This window comes from Cyprinodon tularosa, unplaced genomic scaffold (genome assembly GCF_016077235.1).
Source record: "Cyprinodon tularosa strain WSP-4 unplaced genomic scaffold, ASM1607723v1 ctg162, whole genome shotgun sequence".
Taxonomy (NCBI): domain Eukaryota; kingdom Metazoa; phylum Chordata; class Actinopteri; order Cyprinodontiformes; family Cyprinodontidae; genus Cyprinodon; species Cyprinodon tularosa.
The window spans coordinates 680136-707109 of record NW_024038460.1 but is presented as its reverse complement, the minus strand read 5'-3'; the positions used below and the strand labels follow the sequence as shown (position 1 = coordinate 707109).

General features: G+C 39.6%; 1 protein-coding gene across 2 annotated transcripts; it reads right to left on the bottom strand.

The window, feature by feature from the left end:
- Positions 1 to 828: 828 nt before the first annotated feature.
- On the bottom strand, positions 829 to 25722 carry lmbrd2b (LMBR1 domain containing 2b). 2 transcript variants are annotated; one of them, XM_038280651.1, is made up of 18 exons: positions 25529 to 25722; positions 23031 to 23239; positions 21567 to 21673; positions 20696 to 20797; positions 20453 to 20620; positions 13445 to 13655; positions 13290 to 13364; positions 13100 to 13213; positions 12842 to 13025; positions 12578 to 12759; positions 12258 to 12391; positions 8772 to 8877; positions 8589 to 8686; positions 5732 to 5835; positions 5600 to 5646; positions 5396 to 5501; positions 5167 to 5293; positions 829 to 2025 (listed from the first exon to the last, which is right to left on the bottom strand). In XM_038280651.1, exons 2-18 carry the CDS (start codon positions 23202 to 23204, stop codon positions 1962 to 1964), a joined length of 2103 nt encoding a protein of 700 aa, XP_038136579.1. In that variant the 5' UTR covers positions 23205 to 23239; positions 25529 to 25722; the 3' UTR covers positions 829 to 1961. The 2 variants fall into 2 exon arrangements, with proteins under 2 accessions (XP_038136579.1, XP_038136580.1); XM_038280652.1 differs by lacking the exon at positions 25529 to 25722 and adding an exon at positions 23308 to 23329.
- Between the last annotated feature and the right edge of the window lie 1252 nt (positions 25723 to 26974).

Sequence of the window (26974 nt, the reverse complement as noted above, 5' to 3'; positions counted from 1 at the left end):
AAAGCCGCAGCAGGCAGAATGACTTCCGGTTCAAGGGTCAAACGGCGCCGTCGTCCAATCAGCGATGTCTCATGTTTCCCACTGGTACCTACCTTTTCCGGTAGGTTAATGTAATTGTGTTTTCCTTAATGTAGTTGCACTTTGCTTTATGTAGTTTTGTTTTTCTTAAAGCTACAATGTGTAATAATTACAGGGATATACAGTCAGAAATGTAATATATTATACATAACTATGTTATTTATCATCATCTACGAGCTCAGCCTCTTAACCTTAATATTTGCGTTGCCTTAGAATTCGTTATTTATAATTACATAGGAGCGGGTCTCGCAGCCATGGAGGCAGACATCTTTGCGCTGCGGCAGCGCAGAGCCAACAAACTAGCGATTGCGAGATCGCCCATTACGCTCGAAAGTAACTACGGCAAGTTGAGAGAGATGAACTGAGACGGTACTGAAATCTATACCCTACACTGTAAAATTATCTATGTAAACAAACCTCATCACTTGAGACTTGCGGACGTCGTGGAAGACATTTTGTCCCGTAACGCTCGCCGTACTGTTGGGGGGGAGAAGCGGTGGGGGGAAATGTTCATGTTGCTGCGGTCTGCAGTCTGGACATTAGATGTCGCTGAAAATTACACACTGTAGCTTTTATGTAGTTGCGCTTTGCTTTATGTAGTTTTGTTTTTCTTAATGTAGTTGCGCTTTGCTTTATGTAGTTTTGTTTTTCTTAATGTAGTTGCGCTTTTAGATTTGTATTTGCAGTTTGCACTTCAGAGCCACCGTAAATTCCTCTATCCGCATGACAAAAGCAGAACAGCTAAACTTCTTTAGCATGAATCCGTTTTTATTTTTCTGACAGAACACTGTAGAGGAAAGTGGATATTTTCTTCTTCTAAATACTCAGAACACTCCATAACTTCATCACCAGAATCACCAGTAGCAGGAGGAACAGACAATAATTACAGTAGCTGCTTCTACATGGAGGAAACCTTAAATACAAACTCACATGATTAAGTAACCCATATTATACAAAGAAAACATATTATACATACCGTATATACACAAGAAAGATAAAGGTAAACAGTTATTCTTCTTCTATCATCATCTGTTGTTTTTTGTTTACCTGAAGTGCAACAATGATCCTATGAAGACGTGAAATAAGTTATATTTATAAAATTCACCAGGTTATTTTACACTACGGTAACTTGTTTTTCCCCATTAAACAGACGGGTTAGTTATTGGTGTGGTGCTGATATCCAGAGTTTCTCAGGGCTTTGTAATCGGCCCTTTTTCTTCAGGTCACAAATAAATAAAGAATTATAAAATAGGGCTAAACTCAGCTAAGTCACTGCTTTAGTTTTAGTTTGTAACTGAATTTCTAATCAGATAAATATAAACAGGATTTTCATTCAGAGGTCTAGAACACATTTTTGAAATAAGCAGACACAGACATCCTTTAGATGCTTTGCAATCTTCATTTTATACATGAAAAATGACAAACCTCACTACAGTTTTCCTTTAATGTGACGTGCACAGTGTTCACAGTCAGAAGCCCAAATGATGAGCTCCAGCAGAAGCTTCAGGACCGAAAGCTTCTCTCCAAAATAAGTAGTTCAGACGTTTCAGGTCAAGTGCAAACTGGTTTATAAACACGAATCAAAGGTTTTCACAATTACACTGATCTACAACACAAACATGAAGGAAAAAGTAAAATATAAATAAAAGTAATATAGGACCTTCATCAGTGTTCGATAGACGTTTGGCGGCTGTACATTCGTGAGCATGCTCAGGCGGAGGCAGGCGCTCAGCAGCAAGTTCAGGAGGAAATCAGCTTCATAAATAACCGTAATATCAGTAAAGTTCCTTCAAAGTGGTGTCATGGACCTGCAGCGGAGCCAGAGGGTGGAGATTTTCCTCGGACTGTTGGGTCGTTAGCGTGCATGCTGGGGTGGAGCAGAGTTAGACGTCGTCAAATATTCGGTTCCGAGACGAGGACATGGACAGGTAGCGTCCTCCAACGTGCCTGAAAGTATAGAGACGACTAAATAAACAGCTGAGAGGATCCTGTGTTGTACGCTTGATCACACCCGAGTAGTGGGGATTTTAAATACCAAAGCTACATAAAATGAAAAAAGATTTCCTTGTCTGGAGGACATGAATATGTGAAACACAGACAATCTAAAAATACAGAAAGAAAAAATATTTAAAGTCAAAGAAAAATACAAGAGAATCCCAAACATTTAAAATATTAACAGATTTACCATCATCAGTATTCAGCTACTTCCAGGAGTAACAACACCAGTACTTAGTTATAGTACTTTAATCCTTATTTATCTTGATATACTGTATATACTGTATATATATTGTTTATTCTTAATGCACCTTTTTCCTCTTGTTTGCACCTTCTTTAACTTTTATGCCAATATGTGATGAGTGAATTTCTCCGATGTGAGATCAATAAAGCTAATCTAATCTAATCTAATCTAATCTAATCTAATCTAATCTACTTACAGTAAGACAGTACAATTACATTATTAATTAAATAATCTCTATTAAACCCTGAGTTTTGGCTCTCACATGCCAAAATAGTGCAACTTTCATGAACTTGTATAACATGTATATGTTATAGAATACTAGTGCAACAGTAAGAAAGTAAAATTACTCTCATTGGTCTGGAGCAGGCCAGTAGCAATAGCTAAGACTAGTGAGTGTCGGGAGACAGAAGGCTGCGTTCAAGGACATACAAACATCAAAATGATATTGGTGCCATATTTGTTGGCACTTGCCAATACTGATACAACCATTTTAGTGTTGGTTCGGGGCCCCCGCCTGATACTGGTATCAGTATTGGTGCAACACTAATAAAGAGCAACACATAGTGGTGCCGACTGATTCAATGCAAGGGAAATAATAGCTTGTGAGCAAAAAGTTTAACAAATTCAGGCTTTGCCCTGGTTTTGGTTCTGGTTCTGTCTGCATGCTTGTTCATAAAGTCAATCTCTGCTAAAGCCTGTGAATCTCTGATAAAATCTTGACCGATATGTGCCTCAAAGTTTCATGGAAAAGTTGCCTAAACGCCTCTTAACCCATACTTTTCTCCTCCACTCCACTTCCCATCATTGAACAGAATTTGGACTTTTTCCATGTTAAAACATGTGTGTTGCCGTCAATAGAAACCTGCTGAACAATCCGGAGCGTGAAAGTAGCTTGTTTTTTTTGTGTGTGTTACTGGGCTCAGTGGCGCAGTGGGTAGCACTGCTGCATTGCAGCAAGAAAGTTCCTAGTTTGATTCCCTAGTTCCTTCTGCATGGATTTTGCACGTTCTCCCTGAGCGTGTGTGGGTTCTCTCCGGGTACCCTGACTTCCTCCCACAGTCCAAAAACATGACTGTTAGATTAACTGGCTTCTCTAAATTCTCCTTAGGTGTGAGTGTAAATGGTTGTTTGTCCTGTTTGTCAGTTGCCCTGCGATGGACGGACGGACGGATCTGTTATATCCAGTAAAGTTCACATGGGGAGGTGCCATTTTTGTCCTCCACATAGATTTATATAAACCCTGGAAAGATGCTAACATTAGCTCGCCTTGCCATCACCTCTCGTGCCTTTTTTTATCTAAAAGGGGCAGATTCCACCAATCAGTGACTCACTCACAGACAGTCTGTAAATTTTGCCGTTTATCTACATTTTTAACTATTGTGTAAGAGACCGGAAAACATTAAAGAAACCATGGCTAACTGCTAACATTGCTAACAATATATCAGCAAAGGTCTAATTCTTGTACATATCCTCACACAAAAAAAGGTTGAAATTAGATACATTTTTGTATGTTTTTTTTATTTTATAAATGATAAAAAAAAAAATCTAGAGACATTTCCAGAAGAATCATAGATGTACATTATCAGATTAGGACTCGTTTAATTTTAACATAATTGTCCCTGACCGATGTCATGGAGGTTGGCGGTAAATGTTTACTAAACAACTGCCATCACTCATCAGGCTACGCTATGATGATGTGGACCAGAAGGTTTCTATACTAAAAATTATTCTTTCTAGTCGATTGATGCAATATTCTGTTGGTTGAAATGAACAGAAATAAGAACCTTCCGAAACTTTCTGTGTGGAATAAATCTTTATAGTAGATCTAGCGGCTAAAATCCTATATTTTGGCTACTGGTGGTTGTTGTTGGAAGCCATTGGTTTTACGTGCGCTCAATTAAGATTCAGAATGCCGATCTTCCGTTTGACATAAAACAAAGTCATTTATTTTCAGCACAAAGTCCATTGTCTTACCGTTTCCTTCAAGATCCACATAAATTCGCCATATATCCAAACCTAGCACACTAGAACACTGTTTGCCTCAGCCCATTAACAACACCTGAACAGAATTGATGGTAGACCTTAAATAACCAATCCCCCCATAAGACACTCAGAACTCAAAATTAAATACGCCCCCTGGTGGCGACAAACACCAAAGGATAATTGGCTCCTACAGTAGACGAACTTAACTTAATAAAATAAATCAACCTTCCACTGATGGCAGGCATCTATCTTTAGATCATTACTGATAGTTTTATCCATCCTTTCTTCAGTCAGGTTGGATGCAAAACATCTATGAACATCAGTTTTCAATTCAGGCACAGATTAGTATTTATATTTAGGTCTGAACTTTGACTAGGCCATTCTAACTTAGCATTCAACCACCTGGTATCTGAATGTCCTGGGTGCTTCTTCTGCTGGGAGGTGAACCTCAACCCCAGTATTCTGAAGCCTCCAAGAGATTTTCTTCCAGAATTCTCCTAGATTTCCTTCCATTCAGCTTCCCATCAACTGTAACCCACTCCCCTGTCTCATGGCATGATGCTGCCACCACCGTGTTTCACAGTGAGGATTATGTGGATTAAGTAAAGGGCAGAAAAGTTGACTTTTAGTCTCCTCTTCCACATTTTTGCTCCATATAAACACTTCTACAGTCTGCAGTACATCTTATAATCTTGGACCCGTCTGCGGTTCTTCAGTTTGTCCCCAGAACCAGTTAAAGAAAATTAGCTTAAAAGGTGAAATCCCTTCAAGAACTTCAAGTCCAAACCGTTATTTCTGGTTCTATAGTTTCCCTTCAGCTGTTGCCTTCATGAAGACCATGCATGTGTGACCGACTTCCTGTTTACCTGCCGGATTCGGCCTCCAGGGGATCGTCTGCCAGAGCGTCAGCGTTGAAGTCCAGAGGTTCGGCGTCCTGCAGCAGCTCGATGCAGTCCCTCTCTGCTCGACCCCCGGGGCGGGAATATTTATTCTCTGATGGTCAGACACAGAGAATCGGATCTGTTAGGCTGTTAGATCTGTTAGATCTGTTTTAACAGGCGTTCACAGCAGGGAGACAAAGAGCTTCTGACTCACGTCTGTCCCTGCTAGACTCTGAATAGTTTGTTTCTTTCATCTCATGACTGCTCCGGTTCCTCGCAGTGAAGTCGTCCCTCTGGTTTCCATAACGTTCCTTCCACTCCTGAAAACAAACACAAGATGAGACGTCACAACTAAATCTCCACTAGATGGCAGCAGATTGCCGTCTCTTTTTGTGAAAGTTTTTTTTCATCCACTCACTCTCCGTCTGTTCTCTCCATCTTCCATCCTTTGCCGCTTCCTCCTCTCTGTGGGAAACAAAACGCGGTTAACGGAACATAAACGATCGGTTTAGTTCCCACTAGACACAGCGATCGCTTTTTCTCTTCTCACCACGTCGGATCAACTCCTTTCCCTCGTCGATCAGGTCAGAGGTCATCTCACTGTCGTCCATGAACTGCTGGAAGCCCAGAAGGTTCAGGCAGCGGGTTCCCAGACTGTTTCAGAACAGAATAAAGAACATTTTTTAAGAGCTTTGATTAATAACTGTTTATAAAAATCCCCAACGGACCAAAAGTCATTTAAACAGGGAACATTTTCACTTCAGGTTTAATTATACAATTTTATTGTTATTTATTCATTGTTCTTCAGTGTTTCTGCTGATATTTGGTCAGATGTGGGCATTTTCTCCTTTGATGAAGCTGTTTTACTGCAGGGTAATGGTGTGATAAACTGCGGAGTAATAGTGATAAACTACAGGGTAAAGGTGTGATAAACTGCAGGGTAAAAGTGATAAACTACAGAGTAATAGTGATAAACTACAGGGTAAAGGTGTGATAAACTGCAGAGTAATAGTGATAAACTGCAGGGTAATGGTGTGATAAACTGCAGAGTAATAGTGATAAACTGCAGAGTTATAGTGATAAACTACAGGGTAAAGGTGTGGTAAACTGCAGAGTAAAAGTGATAAACTACAGAGTAATAGTGATAAACTACAGGGTAAAGGTGTGATAAATTGCAGAGTAATAGTGATAAACTGCAGAGTTATAGTGATAAACTGCAGGGTAAAGGTGTGATAAACTGCAGAGTAAAAGTGATAAACTACAGAGTAATAGTGATAAACTACAGGGTAAAGGTGTGATAAATTGCAGAGTAATAGTGATAAACTGCAGAGTTATAGTGATAAACTGCAGGGTAAAGGTGTGATAAACTGCAGAGTAATAATGATAAACTACAGAGTAATAGTGATAAACTGCAGGGTAAAGGTGTGATAAACTGCAGAGTAATAGTGATAAACTACAGAGTAATAGTGATAAACTGCAGAGTTATAGTGATAAACTGCAGGGTAAAGGTGTGATAAACTGCAGAGTAATAGTGATAAACTACAGAGTAATAGTGATAAACTGCAGAGTTATAGTGATAAACTGCAGGGTAAAGGTGTGATAAACTGCAGAGTAATAGTGATAAACTACAGAGTAATAGTGATAAACTGCAGAGTAATAGTGATAAACTGCAGAGTTATAGTGATAAACTGCAGGGTAAAGGTGTGATAAACTGCAGAGTAATAATGATAAACTACAGAGTAATAGTGATAAACTGCAGGGTAAAGGTGTGATAAACTGCAGAGTAATAGTGATAAACTACAGAGTAATAGTGATAAACTGCAGAGTTATAGTGATAAACTGCAGGGTAAAGGTGTGATAAACTGCAGAGTAATAGTGATAAACTGCAGAATAATAGTGATAAACTGCAGGGTAATGGTGTGATAAACTGCAGAGTAATAGTGATAAACTACAGAGTAATAGTGATAAACTGCAGAGTTATAGTGATAAAGTGCAGGGTAAAGGTGTGATAAACTGCAGAGTAAAAGTGATAAACTACAGAGTAATAGTGATAAACTACAGGGTAAAGGTGTGATAAATTGCAGAGTAATAGTGATAAACTGCAGAGTTATAGTGATAAACTGCAGGGTAAAGGTGTGATAAACTGCAGAGTAATAGTGATAAACCGCAGAATAATAGTGATAAACTGCAGGGTAATGGTGTGATAAACTGTAGAGTAATAGTGATAAACTGCTGGATAATGGTGTGATAAACTGCAGAGTAATAGTGATAAACTGCAGAGTAATAGTGATAAACTGCAGGGTAAAGGTGTGATAAACTGCAGGGTAAAGGTGTGATAAACTGCAGGGTAAAGGTGTGATAAACTGCAGAATAATAGTGATAAACTGCAGGGTAATGGTGTGATAAACTGTAGAGTAATAGTGATAAACTGCTGGATAATGGTGTGATAAACTGCAGAGTAATAGTGATAAACTGCAGAGTAATAGTGATAAACTGCAGAGTAATAGTGATAAACTGCAGGGTAAAGGTGTGATAAACTGCAGAGTAATAGTGATAAACTACAGAGTAATAGTGATAAACTGCAGAGTAATATCGATAAACTGCAGAGTAATAGTGATAAACTGCAGGGTAATGGTGTGATAAACTGCAGAGTAATAGTGATAAACTGCAGGGTAATGGTGTGATAAACTGCAGAGTAATAGTGATAAACTGCTGGATAATGGTGTGATAAACTGCAGAGTAATAGTGATAAACTGCTGGGTAATGGTGTGATAAACTGCAGAGTAATAGTGATAAACTGCAGAGTAATAGTGATAAACTACAGAGTAATACTGATAAACTTCAGGGTTAAGGTGTGATCAACTGTAGAGTAATAGTGATAAACTGCTGGATAATGGTGTGATAAACTGCAGAGTAGTAGTGATAAACTGCTGGATAATGGTGTGATAAACTGCAGAGTAATAGTGATAAACTGCTGGGTAATGGTGTGATAAACTGCAGAGTAATAGTGATAAACTGCAGAGTAATAGTGATAAACTACAGAGTAATAGTGATAAACTTCAGGGTAAAGGTGTGATCAACTGTAGAGTAATAGTGATAAACTGCTGGATAATGGTGTGATAAACTGCAGAGTAATAGTGATAAACTGCAGAGTTATAGTGATAAACTGCAGGGTAAAGGTGTGATAAATTGCAGAGTAATAGTGATAAACTGCAGAGTAATAGTGATAAACTTTTATCTTTTGATGAAGCTGCTTTTATGCTTTTTAATTTGAATTGTAAAAGAACTTCACTCTTCTGTGTTGTATGAAAAGCTCTAATAATAGAAACTTAGTGATTAAATAATATTTTCTGCATAACAAAGGCTCTAAAGTTGCTCAGCGAGCGGATGGGGGAAGACCTGCTCACCTGAAGTAGGTGGCGATGCAGAGGATGACGATCAGTATGGGGTAGTAGATGTAGAAACCGTTGGCAATGAAGGAGAGAACCTTCATGGATCCCATGATCTGAAACAAAACACATCAGACGTGTTAAACGGGCCTGAAACACGCAGCTTCTTCCCATCAGTTATGAGGATTAATGGTTTCTTACGGAGGTGTAAGCCGTTTGCAGCTTCTGCTGGTGGGAGATGGCCGAGTCCATGTGGATCAGACCCAGGAAGTTCAGGCAGAGAGGAGGAGTGAGCCGACAGAAGAGCCTGAAGATAAGAATGCAGACCTGTATGTTAGACCATCTGAATGATGGACAGCACCGTCATGTGACCCGTACTGTTCTACCAAATGCTCAGCAGCCATTATAACCCTAAGAACCTCTTTAGTCCAACTAAACTAAATGAGTTTGGAGCCACAAAACCAGCAAGCTTCTTCAAAAACAAACAGCTTGTTTATAGTTTTAGTTTTATGCTACGTTCACACCGAACGCAGCAGGAGCAGCAAAATCGCGTCTGCTGCTTCCTTTTGCTGCTTGTACCAGCTTAGTTCTGACGCGCGGCTGAAGCATCTTTGCAGCTCCGGCTGCGCGGTAGAAAAGTGGGTCTGACGCGCGTTGGGCGGAGCTAACCTATCCTTTCTTTGCCTTGCAGCTATATTTGCTGTGATCAGTGGGAATAAAGTAGTTTTAATATGTTTTTAAGTGAGAAAATCCACCTAAAAACTTAATCACTGCAGTCAGTTCATCCAGATTATCATCCTGCCTTCCAATATTATTTCTGTCGGAGCTGCTCAGACCCCCACACACCAGCGTTGCGCTGTCAGTAGGAATCCCATTCAACAGCAGCCTCTGGCCCGGTCGCCTCCTCGCGGTTCGCCGCGGTGGCTGGAAGGTGGTTTTCATGAACGTAATCCAAACTGCAGGTACCAGGATAATAAAAGCAAACATATTCTTTCGGCAGGTTTTAGCATTTTAAGTTAATTTAGGCGTCAATAAACTGTTTCAGAGGAGCGATCACAGCGCTCTGTATCATCAGCGATGTGTCTGTCTCTCTGCCAGCTCTCAGATTAGCTTCTCTGATTGGTTGATGCGGCGCGTCGAGCAGCAAAAGTTCAATTTTTCCATTTCGAGCAGCAGCACGTCGCTCGCGTCAGATGCTTAAACGCTCCCGGCGCGCTAAGCCTGCTGCTCAAAATGCGCTGCGGGACCTTTTGCTGCGCCTTGACGCGCGTCAACCATTGACTTTGCATGTAAACTCACTGCTTCTGCCGCGCCTGCTACTTCCGGTGTGAATGTAGCATTAAACACTTTGTAACTTTTAGCCACTGGGGGGGTGGAAGTTTGGCACTCTAAATGAAGCAATCTCCCTCTGTGTTTTGGAATCTGATAGCAGACCAGTTTAGATCCATGGAGTTACTGGTAAAGACTAGATTAAATCCTAAATCAGAGAATCAAAAATAGTCCCAATCAGGCAAGGGTCTAATCTGTGTTGTTGTTTAACAACACATTTTATCTTAGTTAGCTCTGTGTTTACGGGGGTTAAGATTGCACTCTGATGGCTGAGTTCCACTGGAAGTGAGAGCATCGTAAACTCGCCGTGGTTTTTCAGACACCATTTTCAAAGGAAGCGTTTTCAAAGTAGAGCGTCTCAGCGCAGTTGGACTCCAATCACTTAGTACAGTGCTGTACTTATAGGCTTTTAATGGACCAATAAACCAGCAAAGTGTATCTTTAACCAGTTCTACCAGCGTTCCCTGTGCCTCCTCTTTTTTTCCCGACATAGATAACTGAGCGGACATATTTTAGGGTTTTCTTTTTCGAATTAAAGGTCATATTTATCACAGCTGTAGGCTAACATGATCAGATCTTACATAAAAGACTAGAAAATCAAATCCAAAGTCTGCTTTTATTTGTAAAATATCTGCTTAATTGACATGGATTTGAAGCAAAAAAACATATAACAGAGGATGAAAGCAGCCGGTGATTTGGGGGAGCTTTAGAAAACAAATCTTTCAGTGGATCAACTCTGATTAAGTAGAATTGCAGCGATCAGTTGCGACAGACCTGAGGAATGGCGCCACTTCCCCTTCCACTAAAGGCAGGGGTTGTGGCACATGACCTATTCAGCATTGAATACTGACCTGAAATAACATTTATGAAGTCAGAAATTAAACAAATACTTAGCTAAAAGGTTACGCAGTGTTGCTCTAAAATAAATATCTTATCTTTGTTTTTAGGTTTCTTATTTTATCTAATTCAGACATTCAACTTTTTAATAAAATGACTTCATAAAAAAAATCCTTAATAATTGTTGCTTTTTGTGGATTTTATTTGCATTTATTGCATGAAAACAGCAGGATAAAATCCTGAAGCTTTCATTTTATAATCCCCTTAACATTTTTAAAAGACTGGTCACTGATTTAGCATCTCTGAGCTACAGTAGAGGGTCTGAGAAGCCACAGATGGCCGACACCTGGAGTAAGATGTTAGACATGTTTAGAGTTTTTCCTCTGCTTCTAGAGAACTCAGTGCTTCCACTATAAAAATGACTGTACTAGTGATAAACTGCAGGGTAATGGTGTGATAAACTGCAGAGTAATAGTGATAAACTGTAGAGTAATAGTGATAAACTGTAGAGTAATAGTGATAAACTGCAGGGTAATGGTGTGATAAACTGCAGAGTACTAGTGATAAACTGCAGAGTACTAGTGATAAACTGCAAGGTAATGGTGTGATAAATTGCAGAGTAATAGTGATAAACTGCAGAGTAATAGTGATAAACTGCAGAGTAATAGTGATAAACTGCAGGGTAATGGTGTGATAAACTGCAGAGTAATGGTGTGATAAATTGCAGAGTAATAGTGATAAACTGCAGAGTAATGGTATGATAAATTGCAGAGTAATGGTGTGATAAATTGCAGAGTAATAGTGATAAACTGCAGGGTAATGGTGTGATAAATTGAAGAGTTATAGTGATAAACTACAGAGTAATAGTGATAAACTGCAGAGTAATAGTGATAAACTGCAGGGTAATGGTGTGATAAACTGCAGAGTAATGGTGTGATAAATTGCAGAGTAATAGTGATAAATTGCAGAGAAATAGTGATAAACTACAGAGTAATAGTGATAAACTGCAGAGTAATAGTGATAAACTGCAGGGTAATGGTGTGATAAACTGCAGAGTAATGGTGTGATAAATTGCAGAGTAATAGTGATAAACTGCAGAGTAATAGTGATAAACTGCAGAGTAATAGTGATAAACTGCAGAGTAATGGTGTGATAAATTGCAGAGTAATGGTGTGATAAATTGCAGAGTAATAGTGATAAACTGCAGAGTAATGGTATGATAAATTGCAGAGTAATAGTGGTAATAGTGATAAACTGCAGAGTAATAGTGATAAACTGCAGAGTAATGGTGTGATAAATTGCAGAGTAATGGTGTGATAAATTGCAGAGTAATAGTGATAAACTGCAGAGTAATGGTATGATAAATTGCAGAGTAATGGTGTGATAAATTGCAGAGTTATAGTGATAAACTGCAGGGTAATGGTGTGATAAATTGAAGAGTTATAGTGATAAACTGCAGAGTAATAGTGATAAACTGCAGAGTAATAGTGATAAACTGCAGGGTGACGGTGTGACACTGACATGCCGCTGAACTGCAGGCTGTAGGCATCCGTCTGATGGTGGGAGGCCAGGTAGTAGTAGTTAAAGACCCTGATCCGGAACACAGTAGAGTAAACGCTGATACAGAGGAAGAAGATGGTGACGAAGCACGCCATCTGGTGGAGAAACAATATATACTCTTAAAGAACAACCAGAACTGAGGACAGTTGGAAATTAATAATAATAATAATAATAATAATATTAATAGAGCTGCACCTATCAAATACATTAGAAATCAATTAAGCTATTGAATATTTTTAAGTCAAGTTCAAAACAGGAAGACACCAGCAGGTGTGTCTCACCTCAATGTAAAGGTAGTTATAGTCTCTCTCAGCCAGCTGGATGAAGACAGCAAACAGAGACAGGACTGGTTGGGTGCTGAAGAAGGTGCATTCGGACCAGACCACAGCCACACTAAACAGAGTCAGAACCACTGAGAGCAGCCGGTAGAACCAGCGCTTCAGGAGACACTCCCAGTACCACTCTGAGAGAGAAACACAGACGGGACAGGCTTTAGTTCGGTGGAACGGTTGGTGTGGATGTGGACGCCCCGAGTGGCGACCCACCTACGGTCGGGGTATAGATGTATCGGCTAAACCAGCCGACTGGCTCGGAGGACGGGAAGCTGTGGACAAACTGGTGGCTCAAACTGGTCTCGTTCTTGGATACGTCCTCCAGGTGGATGGCCTGCTGCAGGAGGATCTGCCACTGGACCCGGGTCCGGTTGTGCCGCTGGACCGCGTAGATCACCTGAGAACAAACAGGGTAAGAGGACTCCAGAACAGAACCTTTTACCCAGCAGGTCTGGTTCCGTCCCTCCTCACCTGTTTGTGCAGCTTCACCAGGCTCTTCTCAGTCGGGTAGGTGTTCTGTTTGTCATCAAAGTCTTCATAGTCATCCATGTTTCGACCCATCTTCTCCTGATAATCTACAGGACACTGTGGGGGGGTCAGCTGGTTAACCGACTCCACCAGAACAACCTTCATGATGAACAGAACCGATCCTTTCTCTTACCTTCCTCAGAATGGTGTCGATGCATTTCCTCAGAGGGTGGTTGTACTTGATGGACTCGCTGATCTTCCTCACCTCCTGCAGCAGCAGAACCCGACCCGGTAAGAAACCATGCACTAAACCCCTGAACCCAACCGACGCCCCTCACATTCGCTCACCTCCATCACGTCCTCCAGGTTCTCCTCGGCGTCCGCCTTCTCCGTCATCAGCTTGGATGCCTTGAAGTACGTCTTCATCAGCAGGTGTCCATGTCGGGAGGCGTTCCAGTAGGAGCGCGGGATCTCCACCAGTCCGTAACCCAGCAGCAGCACCAACAGGAACAGACCCCAGGTGTTGGCCGCCGTGATGCCGATGGTCTGCAGGCCGTACCTGAGGGACACACAGGGGAGAGACAGCGGGTCAGGAGAGCGAGAAATGTCCCACTCCTCCTCCAATACTGTCACTGATTAATCTCCTTTAATCCTACAGCCGCTCTCCTCAGTCCCATAAAAAGAAGAGTCATTTCCGCCGTAAAAAAGATGGTCGCACATCATTTGCTTTTCTGCCACCAACTGATGGTTTAAAGTGATGTAATATATTTTATTCAGCAACAATAGCTGATTTTAACCTGACAACCACAGGATGGAAGTCAGTCTGGAAAGGCTCAGTGCTCTGATGCAACAGAGCATCTCTGTAATATAATACTCAAAAATGCAGCTGTGATCTAGCAAATGTTTTAAAGATGCCATTTACTATGGGAGAATTATCCTGCCATAATGCAAGAGCACATAATTTCAACTTGAGAAAAGAATTTCATCTTCTTACACTCAAAACATGCGCTCTCTCTCAAATATTTTCTCCTTTCTCTCAAATCTTTGTTTCTTCTCTCAGATTTAATGCTTCTTGCACAGATATTTTCTTCTCTCGCTTGCCTCCTTCTCTTCGCGCACAAACCGCGCTCTGCTCGGGTCTCAGATACGCTCGCCGTAGGCTCTGCTTGCGGATTTTTTTTGCCCTTTCTCAGATTGCAGTTGGATCGTCGCCTAGCAACCTTTCCAGCCAATAGAACGACAGCTTCAGAAAGGGTGCGCTTGTCTAACTCTACTGAGTGTGCCTGTGCTAAATCTTACAGACAATAAAATTGCTTTTTTGTTTTTATGTGTATATATATATATTGTGATTTTATCGTTTAATAACATGTATTAAAATGTATTCTTTATGGGGTTTTTTTGGATTGTGATGTAGTGGCTGCTGCCGGCAGAGCCTGCCATCGGAGTGGCCGTTGGTGCCCGCTGCTGGCAGAGGCCACTTATTGGCAGATAAACTACTCCATTCCATCAAGTAAATGTGACATTATAAAAGTTTTAATGCAGTTTATTAAGCAATAACATCACAATCCCAAAAAAACCCATAAAGAATACATTTTAATACATGTTATTAAACGATAAAATCACAATATATATATATATATATATACACATAAAAACAAAAAAGCTATTTTATTGTCGGTAAGGTTTATCACAGGCACACACAGTAGAGTTAGACAAGCGCACCCTTTCTGAGGCTGTCGTTCTATTGGCTGGAAAGGTTGCTAGGCGACGATCCGACTGCAATCTGAGGCCCCGTCCACACGAAGTCAAAACGAACACGAAACGCTGATATTTTCCAAAATGTTTGTCGTAAAGACGGAGATGTAAAATAAATGTGATCGTCCACACGAATGCATGAAAACGCTGCAAAATGTATGCCAGGCCTGTAAGTGGCGCTGTGGTGCCAAAGCAAAAATAAGCGACGAAATGTTGGGCATGCGCACTAATATTTATACATGGTTGCCCTGCGGGTCCATTTTCGTGGTTAAGTCAAATTCAGGTGCTGAACTATGTCGTCGATATTGCTCTGTTCTTCCTGGAGATATTCCAGAAGAAGAAGATTCTGTTGTAAGCCCGACAGCAGGGTGAGTAGCATGAGCAGCAACCATTCAACACAGTACGGCGCCATTGTTGTTGTGATACTGTATCGCGCATGCGTGTTTAGAGGCGACGCTATGACGCATGCGTGTAAAAAAAAAATGCGGTTAGAGCTTAAAGATGGAAACGCGAAAACGGCGTTTCAAAATCTTCCCACTCTGAAGGCTGAATAAAAAAAAAGATCGTTTACGGACCCCCGAAACGCCGGCTTCGTGTGGATGAGAGGCTGGTTTGGTGAAAAATTTGTGCGTTTAGGCCAGGGTTCGGCTTCGTGTGGACGGGGCCTGAGAGAGAGCAAAAAAAATCCGCAAGCAGAGCCTACGGGTTTGCGAGCGTATCTGAGACTCGTGCAGAGTGCGGTTTGTGCGCGAAGAGAAGGAGCAAGCGAGAGGAGAAAATATCTGTGCAAGAAGCATTAAATCTAAGAGAAGAAACAAAGATTTGAGAGAGAAGAGAAAATATTTGAGAGAGAGCGCATGTTTTGAGTGTGAGCATTATAAGTTTGGAGTGCAAGAAGATGAAATTCTTTTCTCAAATTGAAATTATTTGCTCTTGCATTATGGCAGGATAATTCTCCCATATTTTACTAAGTGAAGTTTCATCAACAGGCTGATTTTTGTTTTTTTGTTGTTTTTCTTTTTTTTAAATATGCTTTTGCATCACACCTGTAGTTACACTGGAATAAAATTGAAATCTAAGTAAGTAATATTTTTTCTGAAAATAATAAAGCTCTCTGGAATTGAGGTGGTAAGTGAGACACTTTGCCAACGCAACAAGACAGTTAACACTTAAAAAAATAAATTGCTATCTCTTGACTTTATCTTGTATTATGTGCTTTTATTACTTTAATCTGTTTTCCCAGTGTGCCTACTGTTGTACGTTTCATGGTAATCATTGTGACTTATAAATCCATGGATGTTGTTAATGAATATGGGTTTCTCTTAATTGGGCTAATGTCTATCTGAAGGAAATGTATCTTTATTTGTCATTTTTGGAGGTTCTTTTTGTTATTTTTTCCATCAATAGCCCCTGGATAACTGTTAACGGAGCTGGAATAGACAGCCTGTATGCCTGATGTAAATTAAAGGTCTAAAATGATCTATAAAGTCAGATATTAAGATGTGAATTGTGAGATGTGACAAGGGTGGACATATGTATGTGTTGATATAAAAATTGTTATTGAATATTTGAAAATAAAAAGTAAAAAAAATAAATAAATAAATAAATAATTTGCATCATCTTATATCATATTATCTCATTTTCTTATTTTAAAAGTAAAAGAACTAACTCTATTGGCAAATCATCATATTTACCCACTCAAATTAAGGATAAATACACAAAATTTAATCAATTTTCACTTACTTCTAGATTGTTTTTGCAGTGTATTTGATTGGTTTAAAATCGTTCCTGCTGACTCTGTTAGCCTGTTTTGGACACCAGGCTCTACCAGCTCTCTTTCAGACCAGTAAACCCCCTCGGACGTCACAATTCTTCGTAAATAATGGGCTTCAGAGCGCAGGGCAGAGCCCGTCTCATCCATCCTGCAAGGCCAATAACGGTGCTGAAAGCAGGACCTGTAGCCATGGATCTGGAGAGCGTGAACTCTGTCCTATATTCAACCTTGAGAAAAATCCTGCGCCTAACCAGGTGTTTTCCCAGATTAGAAGTAATCCTGCCACTGGCCTTGCACTTAACTAGCATAAACTTCCTTTTGAAAAGTGGAGTCATAATCTCGAGCTCTTTCTATTGGTTTTCTCACTTGTTTACTGTTCCAGCAGTTTCTCATTAAAGCTGGACACAAAGAATAGATTGAAACTTTTTCTAAACTTTAAATCCTCCTGGAGTCCTTCAAATTTTACATTTTGAATCCCACTCCACTGACCGTAAGAAAAAAACACACCAAATACTAGCAAAGAATACACAGATGTGCGCACGACCATCTGTCTGGGCGGCAGCTTTCAATAGTGTGGTTTAACATATATTAAAGACTTAATCAGTTGGCTACCTGTGACACTGGCGATGGATTATATAATGCAAAGGTCGGCGCACGGCTGACATGATTAAACATTCCCAGACTCAGGCTGAGAGCCCCATCTTTGACCCGCTGCACAGGTGTATTGTTGAGGTAGGTCTTTTTCATCATGTTTTAACAGAGAGATACCTTGTTCCTGTTTATTGATAACATGAAAAGCACTTTAATCTAACTTTGCCAGATTTACGAATGATTTAAGCGTATTTGCTGATGTTTGCTCATCGTTTATTTAGTTTCATATGATAGTCAGGGTTCCTACAGCATAAGGCAAGTTAAATTCAAGACTTTTTAAGACTTTTTAATGCCACTTGAAATAAAAATTTAAGACCAAATTCACAAGAAACACAAGAAAAACCTGCTTGCGACAACTTAACCCAAAGGTTTATTTTCACATAAACCAATGCACTAATGTTTCAAATTTTGAAAAGTTCCCATACAGGAAGAAATAAACAAATCAGTTTTAAAGCCACAACATAACCAGTGCTAAGTCTTTTTTGCAGCTATTTTTCTTTGTATTGTTTTCTTAGTATGTTTGATTTGGTGATAAGTGGAGGCGTTGCAGAGACAAGGGTGGAACTAAACTGAGAAATACCGGCTGTTTCTCTGCAACTCCATTTTGACGCTTTGTGTTTCGCGCTTCGCATGTGCGACTCCACTGCCTTAATTCCCATCGTTCTGAGCTTGAATGACTTCTTGCACTAAATCCACTGAGCCTCATGTATGTTCCCTGGTTTTAGCCATGGAGAAAACTCTCGGTTGGAGACAATTTTGGTTACATTTACACTTGCTCATATTTTCCAGACAAAAAGTTAATGGCGCATCTCCCAAATGTCCCGGCCGCAACAACGCTTTTATTGGTTCTGCTATCGGGACGGAACCAATAATGGCGAGCCGTTATTTATTTATTTTTTTTATAAAAACAAAAGTTCAATTTTAATATTTTATTTAGATTGCAAAAATAAATCATAATAAAAATAATCCTATTTGTGATGTTTTAAAAATTAAGACCTACGAAATACTGATTTAAGACATTTTAATACCAATTAAGGCCTTAGTTTTATTTTGAAGAATTCAATGCCTTTTAAGACTTTTTAAGGACCCGCGGGAACCATGATGAAAAGCACTTTAATCTAAATTTGCCAGATTTACGAATGATTTTAAGTAAATCTTTGCTCATTGTTTATTTAATTTAATATGATAGAATAAACAGATTGATGCAGAAAAAAACCTGATTGTTAATAAGAAAAGCAAAACATGGCTACTTCCAGTTCTAGTTGAGAGGAAACGGAGGTGCAGTGAACAACGATGAAGATATAAACTCCATAGGTATAGCACTGCACTGCAGACAGAATCGGCTAAATAAAATGATAAAAATTTTTTATAAGGCTGATGTTCCTGCAGCATCAGAAAGCTCCATGCGGAAGCGCAAACCTTTTAGACACAAAATTTGCAAAATATATGTTAGGAAATCATAGGATGGATATTTTTTACCCATTAAATAAAAATAACCCTATTATCCTTTATAGTCCAAAGTAGGGATGCATGATATAATCGGCCCCCTATCGGTATCGGCCTTAAAACTGGATATCGGACATCGGCCACCCCACCGATATTTAACCCGATATTTGATCAGCTTCTGAGTTTCTAAAGTCTAAAAAAAAAAAAAAAATACTACTTCTTCTTCTTCCTCAAAAACTTCTTTTTTACAGACTTAAAAACTTCTAAAGACGAGGGAAAAAATATTGATACATTAAAATATCTTCATATGCTGATATATTGCCATTTAAAAAAACCATATCAATCTCTTTTACTAATGAAATATTGCTATATGTCATCGTTATGCTCAGAAATCCCCCGAAAATTCACGAAATGTTGCCATATTTTTATATGTTGATATATTGACGGGGTATCGATCTATTTTACTAACAAAATCTCACAAGAATTTGCAAAATATCACGAGAGTTTGTAACAGAACGATGAAATTTCACGAGATTTTGAAAGTAAAATAGATCGATACCGCGTTTTTAAAAATCTATTTAATATCAGCATATGAAAATATATTTGAGTATATTATTTATTATAAGTGTCAGAAATGGATAACAAAACTGCTATTTTCAATGACTACTTATTTTTGTCCAGCTTTAACATCGGTATCGATATCGGTTATCGGCTACATGAGTTTTAAAATATCGGCATATCGGATATCGGCCAAAATCCCAATATCGTGCATCCCTAGTCCAAAGAAATAAAATCTATTAGGAAGGTCAGACTATTTCATCAAGACAGAACTTCTTGTCGCTACCTGAACCATAGGGGAAGCACAATCTGTACCATCAGCTTATTAGCTCATGCACAAGCAGATATTCATCCTGGACGCTATTAATAGTGTAATTATGGTACTAAAAGTATTCATTTCTATCATCAAATCACCAAAGAATACTACATATTTAACAAATATTTATTGACTTTTCAGAGAGAATTGTAATATTTTACATTATCTCAGTTAAACTGCTCGTCTGACGTCATCATCGGACCTGATCAGAGCAGTCCAGAAAATATCATTAAACCCTTTATTAAAGTTTTTTTCTGTAGATTATGCCTTATATACTATAAAATAAAACTGTAAAAGACTAGATTTTTGTATAAATGCAAAGACAAAAAGCTAGCTCCCAGAAGTAGCGTAGGATAACATTTCAGGGATGGATGGTGAGCAGACGAGTAATAAAACAGCAAGGATTTAAATGCAGTTAATTTCTCAGAAAATAAATTATCAACCTTTTATACAGCATAGTTTAATACCCCATTTATCTTTGGAGAGAGAAAAAATAGTTTTGGTCTCTTTTATAAAGTAAAATTGAGGCCGACCCGGATGTATACCAGGTATGCCATGTTCACGTCCAGCAGGGAAAATTGGCCACTCTTCCATTACCTCTGTGTCACAATGATGCGTTTAGGTACTGAATGACAGAACGGTTTGATTTTACTCTAAAAGATATTTGATTGTACTGATGTAATTCAGTCAGTTCAGCCGTATTTAATGACTAGAACCACCTGACAGCTCAGTGTGTCCCCGAAGAACCTCCTGGTTCTTTCAGAAAGATAAAATTGACCTGAAACCCATTTTAGATGAATCCGTTCACTGCAGAAATGACATTAAAAGCTCTGGTAACAGGTATTAATGAGCTCACCAGGTGAGGTGCAGCTCAGGATGGACCGCCACATAGATGAGCAGAGAGCCGAAGATCAGCAGGTAGGTTCCGTAGTAAATGGCGTTTTCGATGAGCGCCGTTTTGATCTTCCCTGTGATGGAGAACCCTCCGGATCGGGCGTAGGACTGCATGAAGGGCAGAAGGAGCCTGGGAAAGACAGCAGAGGGTCAGAGCCTGCTGTAACCCAACCGACAGGTGATGGTGGATCGGGGTCCAACTGACCAGGTGAGGCACTGGGAGGTCCAGTACACCACTCTCCAGAATACAGGCATGATCCCCTCAGGGATGTAGCTCCACGGCTTGTAGCACGGTGTTGGAGCATTTCTGAGAAAGTTGAAGTAGAAACAGAGTGATTAACAAAGCTAAATCTAACAAAACTTCCCAGAACCAAAGCTTTGTTAACAGAGCAGCAAACTTTAGAGCTTTATCAGGATCACCATAAAACAATCCAATCAGAAGGCCTAGTCAACACGCTCTACAGAGCTAGTGTTTGTTTTTATAGTCTGACATGAGTCTGATTATATATTAAAATGTATGGAGATAAACATAAAACTAACATAAAAGTATAAAAATAACAGAAGTGTTTGAGTCACACATCCTCCATTAAACCAGGGGTGAGTATTAGCATGGGTATTGCGATATGATACGTGTCACGATACATGGGTCACATTATGATATTATGGTAACATGCACTATATATTGCAATATTTTTCCAAGCTATCAAAGTTAAATGTATACATAAAAAAGGAAGTGTTGTATAGTATTACAGAATATATTACAGAATAATAAAGGACAAAGTCATAGAATCCCTTTAACATGGGCTCATTAATCTGTTCTTAGATGTTCTTGGTGTAAAACATTTGGAGGAAACAACAACTGATTTTCTTTCAGGATGTTTCTTTAATTTTTAGTCAGAACTTCCTGGTATTTATTCAGGCGTATTTCCTGCAGATAGCAGCCAGTGGCTTTCCTTAAATCTTTCCAAAGTTTCCTTTGCTCTGAAATTTTTACTTCAGATTTAGAAGGACAACAGGTCTACAGTGTGCAAGCCACAGAATCTATTAGATGCACTGGTCTGTTAGCACAGCCTGACCTTTTAGGTGGAGCCACGGTGGAGTTGGGTGTGGTGTGGTTCGTCGGGCTGCTGGTGGGAACAGAAACCTGCTTTTCATGGTCTTCGACGCACTGCCTGTAGATGGTCTGTAGGGGGCAGAAAAACACCAAAGACTCAAATCCAGTTCTGTTTCTCTGGAATCTGTTTAAAAACTCATGCAGCTTTTATTTTACTGCAGTGTCACTATTTAGACTTAATGCTTTAAAGTTTGTGCTTTACTCCCCTCCTGGCTAAGCAGTGTTTGTTTATATACTTTAAATATGTAATTTTACACTAGTAACAACGACACAAGAGCTATTATGTAGATATTTTAGGTGAAAATCTCAATGGTGGCGCCTTTAGTTCAGCACATAAACACATAGTGAGTAATGGGCTGGGTGTTTATAGTTTTTTCCCTCCCCCACAACCATCCAAACCATAAAAGCCATTGCCTCTATCTGCCTCTTTACATAAATTTTCTTTCTAATAACATGACAGGTCATGGAAAAGGGTCAAAAGATGTCGGACACTTTCTTTTTGCTTACAGTATTTTTACTGTAAGAGACTAGATAATAAAATCCAATAGAATAAAATCTAAAGTTGTGGGTTATCTAGGGATGCAACTAATGATTATTTTGAAAATCAATCCATCTGTCGATTATTTTTCTCCATTAAACAATTAATAATCGGATAGCTAAAGGTTCCTTAAAGAAGATTTTTGCAAAATTAAACCGGGATAAACTAAATGTTTTCCACTTGAGGAGTTCTGGATAGAACATAATGATAGATGAAAAGATTTTTTATATTAAATGCAAAATCTTAACAGTTTTTTTTTTTTTTACAATTTTGTAATAATTGCTACTCAAGGTGGGTTGTTCTGTCAGCTAAAGTCACGTTTTAGAGGTCTATACTCCAGTTAACGATTAATCGATTACTAAATTAGTTGACGATTATTTCAATAATCGGTCACTCACGATCAATCCGATTAATTTTTTTCTGCTCTAATGTCATCTTGATCTGAATTAACTTTTCTTTAAAGAAAATCTAAAAGAATCAGATTTTTTTATTATCACTTAAAACTTATGAACTATAAAATGTTTTGATTTTCATCCCTTAAAGTGATGAAATAAATGTTACACTACAGATTACTAGATCTACTGGATGTAGTTTGGAATATGCAACTAAAATACATCAAAGCTGTGATTTTATTAACTAGAAATATTTTCAAATAAATACTTGATTCCTAAGGTTTTGACTCAAATCCATCATTAAAAAAAAGCATGTTTTAAATGTACCATAAAGGATTATTATGGGATTATAAATCGGAAATAAATATTCCTCAAATAAAGTCTCTTGTTACAACTAATCCTGGATCTCTTTAAAATAAACTGAGTAAAAATTAACAGAACAGAAAAAGTATTCGCTTTAAAAAAAGAAATGTGAACTCTCCGGGTTGGTACCGACCGTGCTGACATCCAGAGGTAAGATGAAGACGATGAGGAAGCACAGGTACCAGGCCAGCAGTGTGCCGAACAGGACCATTCGCTGCTGCTTCTTAAAGTCTCCATAGCGGTGCAGCAGGAACAGGGCCAGGAAGAACACCAGGACGATCTCGATGCCGAGCGCCGCCCCGCTCATGGCACCGCAGCGATCCCAGCAGCTCAAACAGGAACCTGTGGAAGAGAAACAGACAATCAGACCGAGTCACAGATCAGGAGCAGAGTCTTTGAGTGAGACCGACAGCATCTTAGCCGTAGCAACAAACTTAGAAGCTTCAGCTTGGATCCAGCAGCAGTGATTCTGCTCACTGGTTTCTAAAGAACAGGATGAATCGCAGCAGTCTGGACCCTCCTCAGGGCCCAGCAAGTTCCAGCATCAGTTACCATGGTGACAAAGACAGATGAAAGGTTTATAATCCTGACCCTCATTATGGCACCTGGAGCTCTACCCAGTGAGAGACCACAGTGACGGTGAAACCAGTTCACCCTGTCCTGTTTGACGCTGTGCTGGTCTGCAGCGAGGATGATGACGATGAAGGATAAAGAGCAACCTTCATCACTGGAAGATTAGCAGAAACATTCCAGCCCTGAAAGCTTCTTTGTGTTTTCCCTCTGTCCCACAAACACAGTCGACCAATCAGAGCTGACTCCCAGAACGGCCAATCAGAGGTTACATAACTTCCTGCTAAAACTTGTAACCATGGCAACCATTCACCCAGAAAAAACCCTGGGCAGGAAAAGCCATTCCCCGGAGTAGGAGTTAGCTCCTCACCTTAGACCTCGGAATGATTCATGACATCACAACCTGAACACAGCCAATCAGGTTTCAGAACAGCTAAATATGCCTCTGTGAGTCCAGGAGGCTGAAAAAGGGCAAAGAAACGTTCCCTCACTGACAAAAACCTAAACCGGCTAATAACAATAAAGTATATTTAGTTTAACCAAAGGGACGAACATCAAAACAGTTAAAACACTAATCAGATAAATCAAATTAAAATATATTAAAGTAAAACACTGTCACAGAAAAAAAAGGACTTCCATGGAATTCTATGTCTAAACCTGATGCAGATGTTTAATGGCTGCTATGCTAAAACTAACATGCAGAGAGGAGGACGGTGTGGTGGAGGAATAAAGAAAAACATGAAGAAAATGAGAAACAATTGTGACGACAAAAAAAAACAATCCACTGGACTTTGTTTCCAAGTATGAAGATGTTTCTCTTCCCATCCAGGAAGCTTTTTCAATTCAAAATGTCAGAAACAGTGTTGAGTTCGAGGTTTTATACAGTAGCCCAACAAAGAAAACATGCAAATTGAAACGGACAAACGGGTCCGGCAGAGATTTATCCAACTGGACCATCTGCGTAAAAACAGAGATAGCTGAGCATCAGGAGCTATTAGGGGTTAATGTCTTATTGGAGTGAATTTCTCCTTTGCGAGATCAATACATTTCCTTTCTATTCTTATTTACATTTGTATTTACATTCTATTCTTACATATCTGTTCCTGTTTGGCTGTGACTCCATCCTGGAGAGAAATATCAGCTGTGCTGCTGCCATCAACACTTTTGTTTATAGATGTTGGACATCGGCCTGTTTTCCAGTGTAGTCCTGTTTCTCTGACCGTTACTGGCTGGATGTTTTCTCTTCATCTTCTGACATGGGAGCTCGTCTGCCTGGCTGTGTGTTTCCTGGACTGGGCCTTTTACAGCTGCTTTTTGTGTCTCTGCTTCTGTCTCCTTGAACCCCAGTCGGCCTCAGCAGATGGCCGCTCACACTGAGCCTGGTTCTGCTGGAGGTTTCTTCCTGTTAAAAGGGAGTTTTTCCTCTCCACTGTCGCTACATGCGTGCTTAGTGTGAGGGATTGCATTTGAGTTGATGAGTAGAAGCAATCAACTGGTTTTCTTTAGATAGAAAACTTTGAATCAATCTGACTGGATGATTTGGTTGAATTGTAAAGTGCCTTAAGATGACATGTGTTGTGAATTGGTGCTATAGAAATAAACTGAATTGAATTGTCGTCTAATTTAATCCAATTATGACCCAATTACTGGTAGTAAACCAGTAAGAACAGCTGCTTATACTGTCTGACATTTAAATAACATTAATGATGTCAGCAGCTGGTTGACTGAACTGTTTCTGGTTCTGATCAGATCATCAGACTGTGAGCCCAGAGGAACCTCCAGCTGTCAGAGGGACTCACTGCGCATGTTTACTCTCAGAATGGGGAAGTCCACTTCCGGGTGAGTATTCGCTCTATAAAACCACAATAAATCAACAGAACATTTCACAGAACCTTAGTGGTTTGGACTCATCCACCTGGGCTCAGTTTACTGCGGCTCCGTTGGTTAAACGGGTCAGAGCAGAACCAGCGGCCCCCCCACCTGGACCAGCTGCCCCCCCTCGGCCTCACTCAGGTGATGGTCACATAGCACCACAACCTCAGCTGACGTGTCCTCTCTTACCGCGGTCTGTGTGGCGCTCTGTCCGCCTTCAGATACTCCTCGGCCGGTCACAGAGCTCCCAGCGCGGCGCTGTGCGGATGTTTCACCGTGTTTACCGAGACAAGCTTCCTATCTCCCGGAGGACATCAGCGGAGCAGCATCCCGGTTGCCCTGGCCAGGACAGGGCGATGACGTCTGAAGCGCAGAAACAACAGCTTCTTCTTCTTTGGTATTCGGCCGCGGAGGCTCGTCTGGGCTCATTGCTGCCATCTGGTGGTAAAGAGAGTTTACAGCAACACAGAAACGTTAGGGCCGATTTAATAATAATAATAATAATAATAATAATAATAATAATAATATGATTATTGTACATTAAATTATTTAAAATAAAAAAACTTCCATTCTACCCATCCTAGTCCTATCCTTCCCAGCTTATAGTAACCTTTGTTTTCTGTATTTTGTGGCCATCAGAATCTCACACTCTTTGTTCTCATTAAACAAACTTCATAAAAAAATCTTAAACAATAACCTGAAATTGTTTCAATAATTAAATAAAACTTGTTATAAGATAATTCAACTTATTGAGAAGATGGATGCAGTTAAATATTTCAAGGTTTAGACAAGAGGATAGACTTTAATGTTGAAATGAAACTAATGGAAAGAAATAAAGCATTTAATGTGAGTTTTTTTTTTTTTTATCCATCAAGAAAAGTGTTTTGCTTAGTTAACAACTGTTACTTGTGTCCATATTGTTTGTTCCATTTAGGGGCTGGAGGGTTTTGTCTTTTGATCATTGAGAAAATATGAGACACATCATGGATCCCTACAGATATATACGACTATGATTTTATTTTTTATTTTTAAGGATCTGCCGCCTGCAAATATGACTCCCTAAAATGCACCAAGTAAATCCCAAACAGTCTCAACAGGAACATGCACTCAAACCCTAGTTCTGTCTAAATGTTCTGTCCTTTTGGATTGGCATAATGACGAACAGAAAATTATTATTTCCATTAAGACTGGTTTAGCTATCTTTAATAAAAATGTCATAAAAGATTAGTGAGTCAAAACTTTTCCTCCTGGATTTGGTCACAAGATGCTGTGCAGTCTCAGGTAAGTTACCTTCAGGCAGAGTTTTGTTACGATTAGCTGGATTAGCAGCAGCTTCAATCCCATTGAGACCAGATACTGATGTTCATCTGTGGGATCATCTGGATGCAATAATCCTCGTTGCATCTTCCAGGATTGGATCTAATGGCTTGAACTTGATGGCTTGAAGAGTGACACCATTTAAGCTTTTAAAGCTCCAGAAAATTTGAACCGGGAGACTTTAGTGCCAAATTTTTCAGCAATGCTGCTGTGATGTTCTACCTCTGAAAAACTGCTGATATTAATAACATTTACTCATTTTTAGTAAGTCACTCACACATGGTTGGTGGGTTAATACTGACAAGATCAGTTCAGGTT